The sequence below is a fragment of the Nicotiana tabacum genome, chromosome 8 (genome assembly GCF_000715075.1).
Source record: "Nicotiana tabacum cultivar K326 chromosome 8, ASM71507v2, whole genome shotgun sequence".
Classification (NCBI taxonomy): Eukaryota; Viridiplantae; Streptophyta; class Magnoliopsida; order Solanales; family Solanaceae; genus Nicotiana; species Nicotiana tabacum.
The window spans coordinates 66103614-66112312 of NC_134087.1; the positions used below are offsets into that span (position 1 = coordinate 66103614).

The following is an 8699-nucleotide window of genomic DNA, read 5'->3' on the forward strand; positions in this document are numbered from 1 at the left end:
ATTAATCAAGGTATACAAGCTGACTTCACCGGGTTTTTAAAAAAAATAAATTAAAGTTGCCTCTAAAGGAACACTCGGTGAAATTTGTAGGAGTTCCTAACCTTTTTAAGAAGAATTAACCTAAATCCTACCCACCCAATGCCTAACGTTTTTAAAACCAGTGAAGTCATCTTGTATACCTTGATTAAATCTACCGAGTGAGGTCCAATTTTAATACTTTGAAACCTTTAATGTATACTTTGCATTAAAGGTATACTACCGAGTAATGTGTACTTTGCATTGTATGACGCTTTTAACATGTAGAAAGATTTATTTATCCTTAATGATATATGATGTAGTCACTAACGTTCATTGAACTTATTTTGGCCTAATTTTACCATTTCTAAATTATCGACTAGTTGCCTTTGGTCGATTTTTGACTTTTGATTGTTGAAAATTTTTGTGTCCTTTATGAGAGACCTTTTATATATATATATATATATATATATATATATATATATATATATATATATATATTATATATATTCATGTGTGATATTTATATAATTATGTATAATCAGTATATAGTGTAGGTATATCGGCTAGAAAAAGTAAACAATGAATTCGACCGGCTATTTATGTAAAAGATCCCCTTAGACACTTCAATAATACTGGACCGTAACATTGGGCCGGCCTAAGAACGCTTATACTCACTTACCCAGCAGATGCATCAAAAGGCCCATTTGGCGCCAACATCTCAGCCTCTTGTGATATGTATTCCAATCTCCCCAGAAAACCCTAGCCCCTACTGTACTCGATCTGTTTCGTTGCTAGGTTGCCAATTCCATCTCCACAACCATGGTATCTTTCTTCGTACCATCGTCATTGCAAAGCGTTCACATTTTAGCTGTTTGTGCGTACACGCAGATGCTTTTTGCATGTTCTCGGTGTTCTTACAGTTTGTTTTATAGGCGGATGTTGAAGCCGATGTGACGGCAGGACAGCCAAAGAAGAGGACGTTCAAGAAGTTCAGTTACAGAGGGGTTGATCTCGATGCTTTGCTTGACATGTCCACTAACGAGCTCGTTAAGCTCTTTAATGCTCGTCCTCGCAGAAGGTATTTATATACTGTATATTCTTCAACCCAATTTGTTGCTCATTGTTCCCTTTTTTTGGTTAAGCATCGAGACAAACTTATTAATTTGAACATTCACTTAATTTTATGCCTCACTGGATGATACAAGGGTCTTATACGTAATACTATAAATATTTAGTTCATGTGCCGATTTTTTTTAAACTCCGTTTTTAGTCGAACAAATGCCAAGCAAATTAGGATGACGAAGTACAATTCTATTGATAGCTTCATTAGGTTTGTTAGTGGCCCTTAATAAGAAGTGGGCCCATTTGTTGTAGGTTCCAGAGAGGTTTGAAGAGGAAGCCAATGGCGTTGATCAAGAAGCTACGCAAGGCGGTATGCATGTTAATTATTAGTCCTTTTTCAGTTGCTTGTGCGGTGTGCCCTTAAATTTTCTCTCAGTGTCCATTTTACCAACTAATATATGACTTTGGGTGTTACTGCTTGAGTAGTTGCTGTATAGCCTTTTCAGTGATAGCTGATGAAGCATAAGATAGTTTATCAATGGTACATACGTGCACCTTACTTTTGATGATATATGATAGCCAAGGTGGTCTCTTGGATAGTTGCTTTTGCACTTCAAAGCACTTATATGATATGATAGATGCACATCCCAGGATGAGAAGATTACTTATTGTCTACTTGTTATTGGATGGTTCCTGGCTTCCTGCATATTGTTTTCTCCTTTTGTCTCTAGTGTTTTGATTTTTTTTCCTGTTTCTCTAGTTTTCTGAACTTAATTTTTGTTGTTGACTTGGATTTCTCTATGGGAAATTTTATCACCCAAAACTCATCTCTATAAACTAAATTAAGTTGGGTCCTGCAGTGTACATAACTTTGATTTCACACGGAGTAACATATAATCATCCTGTTATGCTAACAACCCATTTTCCTACTCTAGCCAGTTTCTAGTCCACAGCACATTTAGTATCTTTACCAGATTCTTCAACACTTTTGTTGAAACAATAAGGTGCAAGTAATGGAGTGTTTATAATTCTTGTTGGGCTGTAAAATTACCGTTCTCTTTTCTTATCTCTAACAGTAAGAAAATTACATTCTTCTGGCTGATGTTATTAGTGAGTGAATGATTTGGCACCTTTTGCACATAAATTCAAGGATAATCACAAAATGTTTATGATATTGTAGGTACTAAAATTAATAAATAGCCGATAATATATGGACAAAAGAACTTTGAAAAGTTCGTATATGGTATTTGGCTGCAATAGTCAAACGTCATTCTACCTTCCCCAGACCTCAGTAGTGGGAGTAGTGGGATTCTACTGGGTAGTTGTTGTTGTTGTTGTAGTCAAACGTCATTAGTGTAAACCCCCAAAACGGGACTCAAAGAAGGTTTGAAGCATATGAACAAATGTTGCTTTAAGCATAGAAAAGAGTTTTACTTGGTTCTTTTGGTTTGAATCATGATCTGTCTTTGACGTACATGGTGGTTAGCTTGTCTAGACTTTCATAGCAAAGAGTTTTACTTGGTTCTTGTAGTCTGAATCCTGATAAGTCTTTGACGTACATGGTGGTTAGCTTGTATAGACTAAGGTTGGATTGAGAAAACAAGTTATCCCATTTTTTCGTGAGAAAAGCTCTTCTTGACTGATTATGACATGATTGAGGAAAAAAATTGATTTTGTTATCTGCTTTTTGGTTGCATTTTCATTATTGTTAACCATTGGTATTTAAATTTGAGCGACAGAACCTTTAATAAGTTGCTTCTTTGGGCTCACTCTTCTCTTTGAGTTTTACTGGCTGAGGCATAATTTTGTTTCCAATGAATTACATACTGGTAGCATCAGAGGGTAGAATAAGAATCACCTCAGGTTTTTGCTTGTCCTGAACCAAATCTCTGTTGGTAGTCCAGGCCCCAGGGCAATTTTATGTGTGATTCTACCCGTTTGTCTACCACGCTTTTGTTCGTTTCTAGAGGAATTGATATCTACATCGTTTCTCGAAGTTGCTGTTTAAGTGAGTGAACACACCCTATTTTCTTTCTCCTTGTGTTGTAGTTATTGTAAAAGTTTCCTTGTTTATTTTATTCCTTTCTTTATGTCTTTTCAGTCTTCAGTGTTGTATGAGTTCCATATGTATGTATAATTTGGTATTGCTTATCTTTGTTTGGTATGCTAGTTCACCTTTTCATTTGAGCATTTTAATGCAGAAACGTGAGGCGCCACCAGGGGAGAAGCCAGAGCCTGTCAAGACTCATCTGAGGAACATGATTATTGTTCCTGAGATGATTGGAAGTGTCATTGGAATCTACAATGGAAAGACGTTCAATCAGATTGAGGTCAAGCCTGAGATGATTGGTCACTATCTGGCTGAGTTCTCAATCTCATACAAGCCTGTCAAGCACGGGAGACCCGGTATTGGTGCTACTCACTCATCCAGGTTCATTCCTCTGAAGTAATATGGGATGTCAGGTTATTTAGTGCCTTCTTTTACTAGAATTTTGATGAAGGCCACAGATTATGAAAGAGTTGAGTTTGAAATTGCAGTGGTCAGCCGATAAATATCTATTTTTAGTTATTTGTTATGACGTTCGTGTCTTAGACTTTTCTTTTCAAATGCTCAATTTAGGAGAGGGCTTGATGAGTGATGCTCACAAGCCATATGTTCAAGTTCTCTCCTGATTTCCTAGCACACTATCACTCATCAAGCCATATGTTCAAGTTCTCTCCTGATTTCCTAGCACACTCGAGCCTTTTCTTGATTTCTTAACAGTTAAATGAATTATAGTTTTGTGAGAACCTTTGCACTTTCTTTATCTGTTCGTGAATATCTTGTGTAATTGTGGTTGAGCTTGTGCATCCTGGGACATGTTGGAGTTGGCCTAAATCTTTTCATGTGAGAGTTACTCTGTGCTTAGCTGGAAGGATGATAACAGCGTAATATAGGTTATGGAATTAAACGGTGCCTTGGTGGTTCTGAAATTTCAAAATATATGCCGAAAAGGATGTGCTCTGAATTAGTAGTTTCTTTTTGGAATATGCTGAGCTTATAAAACAATTTTCCACAAGCAAATTGAAATTGTAACATATTTTGGTGTCAATGGCATGTGCGATGTTGGGAAGGTGTCTAAATGGGCTCGACTCGTACCAGTAAAAATGATCATCTTTCACATTGCGAGTGGAATTCATTTCTATTGAAAGTTGATCCTGGAATTATTACTCTGCTATCCTTGATGGACTCTCCCCCCACGCAAACCCCCAAAACACACACACTCCGTCTCTCAACATAAAAGGTGGATAAACAGCAAAGTTACGGCAAATTTTCCTCTGTTAAATGCTTGAGCTGCTATCTGAATTAAATTTTTGAAGAGCTACTAAAAACGGAATCTTAAATACAGCCAGAGAGTTTCTCTTGAAGATAATGTGACCAACGAAAACAAAGAGGACGGGAAGAAGTAAATAGGTCTGTTGTCATCTTATTCGATGCTACACTGTCTGTCGAGCAGTACCTGGAAAGGTATAAAGTATAGTGATATTTCTATGGCGAATTGGTTTCCTGGCCACTTAAACTTGACGGGGTTTTAAAAGCCGATACATAAACTTATAACTTTCCCATTTGAACACTCGAACTTATTTTTTCCATAACTAATAAACACATTTGACCATTGACCATGCCCATGTGCCGTCAGTTAGTCCTAATCAACAGCCCGCGTGAGGAACACGACGCACAGGAGCATGAAAACCCCCCTTCCGAATGCCCAACAGTACAAAATGGGTTGTGTTTAATTGTGTTCTTATTTATTCCTTCTAAAATACCCCCTTCCTCCATTTTTAAAAATCTGAAGCTCCATTTTCTATTTTTATTTTTATTTTTTCAGACCGTGAAAATGGTGGAAAGTTGTATATTTTATCATTGTAGAGTTGAAGCTAAGTTTTGTATCATTTGGACCAAACGAAGCTCGATCAGAACAAGATTAACAAATAATAATACTTGGAGGTATGCAATACCGGTCATAAGCTTTTCTTCCACTAAGAATCTCTAGCAGCACGATCCCAAAGTTATAGACATCAGTTGTCACATCTCCGTTAAGATTCTTCTCATTAGGTGTAAGCAATCCAAAATCTGTAATACGAGCTCCCCAATCAGCGTCTAAGAGAATGTTCGAACTCTTCACATCACGGTGCACAATAGGAGGAGAAACTTCCTTGTGAAGGTACTCGAGCCCCTTTGCAGCCTGCATCGCAATCTTCAGCCTAAGGTTCCAGCTCAAACGAGAAAGACCGCCATGGAGGTGGTCGTGAAGCGTTTCGTGAGGCATGAGTTCGTAAACATCCGAACAAAAGCTATTCTGGCAAAGAGAGCAAGGAGTACATACCCTATCTGCATTTTCAGTACAAGAACTAGAAGGGACGAATCCTTCAGAACAACTCACCCCACAAGGTGAACAAATCTTTAGATCTTTCCTAACACACAGATTTATCAAATCAGGCTCATTCAAAAGGCTTGCATTAAAGAGGGGACCAGGGTTAGGGTTTTCGCGCCCTTGACGTGTAAGACATCCAATGGTCATTTGCTGACTGGATGGACACGTATGTGTATGTGTAATACACGCTCTCTTGTCAGATGTGTTTATTAGTTATGGAAAAAACAAGTTCGAGTGTTCAAATGAGAAAATAGAAAGTTTATGTAGTGGCTTTAAAAAACCCGACAAGTTTAAGTGGCCAGGAAGCCATTTCGCCTATTTCTATCATCTACTCTAGTTTCTTGCAAGTAGTAGGAGGAAGTTTCTCTCTATTGTAAATAAAGTACTTTTGCATTGCTTTTGCCACTCTCTACTGCTCTTCTCTGTCTTCGGAAACATTTTGAATAGACAAAATATAACACACTAAAGAGAAGTTAAAAAACATCACTAAGGGGTCGTTTGGTATGATGGATAAGAGTTGTCATGATCATATTCGGGAGAAGGTGGGCTCCCATTGATGTCAACATGCGGAGGCGAGACTCAGATGGTTCGGGCACGTACAGAGGAGAAACCCAGTTGCACTGATGAGGATGTGTGAGCGACTGGCTTTGGAAGCCACGAGAAGAGGTAGAGGGCGGCCTAAGAAGTATTAGAGAGAGTAATCAGGCACGACATGACGTGTCTTCAGATTTCCGAGGATATGGCCCTTGATAGGAAGTTGGGAGGTCGAGTATTAGGGTTGTAGGGTAGGAGGTAGTTGCGCCTATTTCTACTTCGTAACTATGTGAGGCTAGTTTGAAAGGATTTTTGTCTTAGACTGCTAGTTGTTTATGTTGTGTTCTCACTACTCTTTCGTTTTTCATAGTGCCGGGTCTATTTACTATTTATTGCTATTGTTTTTCATCTATTTTCTGATTTTTATGATGCTGTATTATTCCTTTGGTTTCTGTTGATGTTACTGATATATTATCTTTTTTCTCTTTTGGTCTTCTTGAGCCGAGAGTCTTTTGGAAACAGCCTTTCTACTCCCTCGGGGTAGGGGTAAGTCTGCGTACATGCTATCCTCCCCAGATTCCCTAGTGGGATTTTACTAGGTCGTTGTTGTTGTTGTTGTACCGCTTTATCCCTTATTTGGTTACTAATCATGGGATAAAGAAAATAGTAGAGTGGAATAGTAATCTCATGATATGTTATTCTAGGATAAAGCATTAAAATTGACAATCCCTGGATTAGACACTATACTAAACAGTTAATAAGAAATAAGGGAACTACCAGCTATGTCCATTTATAAGTAGCTCATTACAAAAATTGGCCAATTCATTAAATATTACTAATATTAGCCAAATATTATCAATATTAGCCAAGTAGCGATTTGTAGCCAAAAAATGTTAAATTTTTGCTTTCTTTATATATATATATATCATCACCTTGTTTGCTATCTCATCCATGAAATTTTCTTTACGTCTTGCATCAGTGTTGCTGATCACGATTAAAAATATGGAAGACGATCTTTGCGTGTGATTTTTGAAGAGAAAGAACCTTATTTATTTGGGTTTTCAATTGTTATATATGCTTGGCTAGTTTTGGTAAGTCTATGATTAATGATCAAAAGTTGGTAAGTTGAAACTTATTTGGGACATCTATGTAAGATTTCCTAAAAAATAATATCATTACAGCATAACTTATATCTTCAAATCAAACGATCCCTAGTTAGCTTAGTAGGAAGGTATAGGTGGAATATATGGGCTTTCATGGATCTTTCTAACAAACGATTGCTGCATATGCCAGACCCTTCAGTAGCTCTCGGATGAAAGATTTAAAAAAAGAAAAAATCGAAATCGCAGTCTAATGGCAAATAAAAATATCAAGCCGCTTATAACTTGTCGAAAGATTAAAGTTATCCATTTATGAAAGAAAAACCACTTAATTGGTAACAAGGGATTTTCGTACGTAGGCAAAGAGTTAACGGTTAAAATGTATTATGGTTTGAACTCTTCAAATATAATATAAAAATATTTCGTAAATAAATTTTAGACACAATAAACCACTGCTCTGATACCACTGAAGGATTGCGTATAGGTGTTCGTAACACGCAGCGGAAGACAATAACAATCCTAGGCAGATCTTTTTATGTTTAAAATTTATTTACATGTCAATAGATCAGATCTAAGACGTACCTGGTGAAGAGAGTCTCGTTTCAAAATTTCTTCGATAGTGCGAAGACTCTATGCGTATCCACACCGAGACTGATCCTTGCTATCAACTCTTTGATCAATGAAACCTGCGAACAAATTGAACGAAATATTGTGTTGAAATTTTTCACAAAAATCTCAACTCAATGTTAGAAAAACAAGAAACACTTTTCTTGCAATTGTATTTTCTCTCTTGGCTTTGTATTGCACTCTCACTTTCACAAAGTGGATTTTCTTCTCAAGAAAAAAAAATTGTACAAATTTTTGTTCCATCACCCTTTATATAGCATCACCTATAAACCCTTTTCCTATTTGATTGAGGTAATAATTTATTTAGGGTAAAAATTTATTCCAAAATAAATCACAATCGAATTGTATGGAAATTCGGAAATCACGTTTTAACTAAACGTGACTGCCGAACCAATCCAACTTAATGTTGGAGTTGGTTGGATTCAATTCATACGTCCTTTTATGGACTTTTCCTATCCAATTCCAAATTGGTAAATTAATTAATATTAATTATATATATCACATATATATTTCAACCAAGAGATAATTTAATTTTCTACTCCAAATAGAAAACTTCAATTTCTTCACAATATTAATTATATCCTCTGTGCTAGCAAAGAATATAATAATATTTCATTTGGACTAATAATTTAAATTTATTTAACTAATTAAATTCTTTAATTTAATTAACAAATAATAAAGTAACTAATCCTTTAGCAAAGATCAGAACACTCGTTAGTGTGCGACCTCATAGGTTCAATACTAAACCGGTAGTAAATTGATCACATCAATATACTAATCAAGGGTGGCGTCTAGCAACACTCCTTAACGACCGGATAGAATGAAGTATACAATTTACTCTCACGAACCAGTAGAAGAATAATGTAGTAAAATCCTCCTGTCCTTATAGCTCTGGATCACCCTAGGATATGGTTCAACTGTCAAATCCTAATAAGCGACCAAC

At 36.5% G+C, this 8699-nt stretch overlaps 1 protein-coding gene across 1 annotated transcript; it reads left to right on the top strand.

Annotated features, from left to right (window-relative positions):
* Positions 1 to 720: 720 nt before the first annotated feature.
* Positions 721 to 3870, top strand: LOC107792573 (small ribosomal subunit protein uS19-like). The gene is made up of 4 exons (XM_016614796.2): positions 721 to 840; positions 951 to 1096; positions 1393 to 1450; positions 3282 to 3870. The coding sequence occupies exons 1-4, from the start codon at positions 838 to 840 to the stop codon at positions 3528 to 3530; spliced, it is 456 nt and encodes a 151-aa protein (XP_016470282.1). The 5' UTR covers positions 721 to 837; the 3' UTR covers positions 3531 to 3870.
* The last annotated feature ends 4829 nt before the right edge of the window (positions 3871 to 8699 follow it).

Excerpts from the sequence above, each read along its gene's own strand:
- LOC107792573 (XM_016614796.2), top strand. Across the intron at positions 1,097-1,392 it reads AATGCTCGTCCTCGCAGAAG|GTTCCAGAGAGGTTTGAAGA; the intron begins GTATTTATATAC and ends CATTTGTTGTAG. Across the intron at positions 1,451-3,281 it reads TCAAGAAGCTACGCAAGGCG|AAACGTGAGGCGCCACCAGG; the intron begins GTATGCATGTTA and ends ATTTTAATGCAG.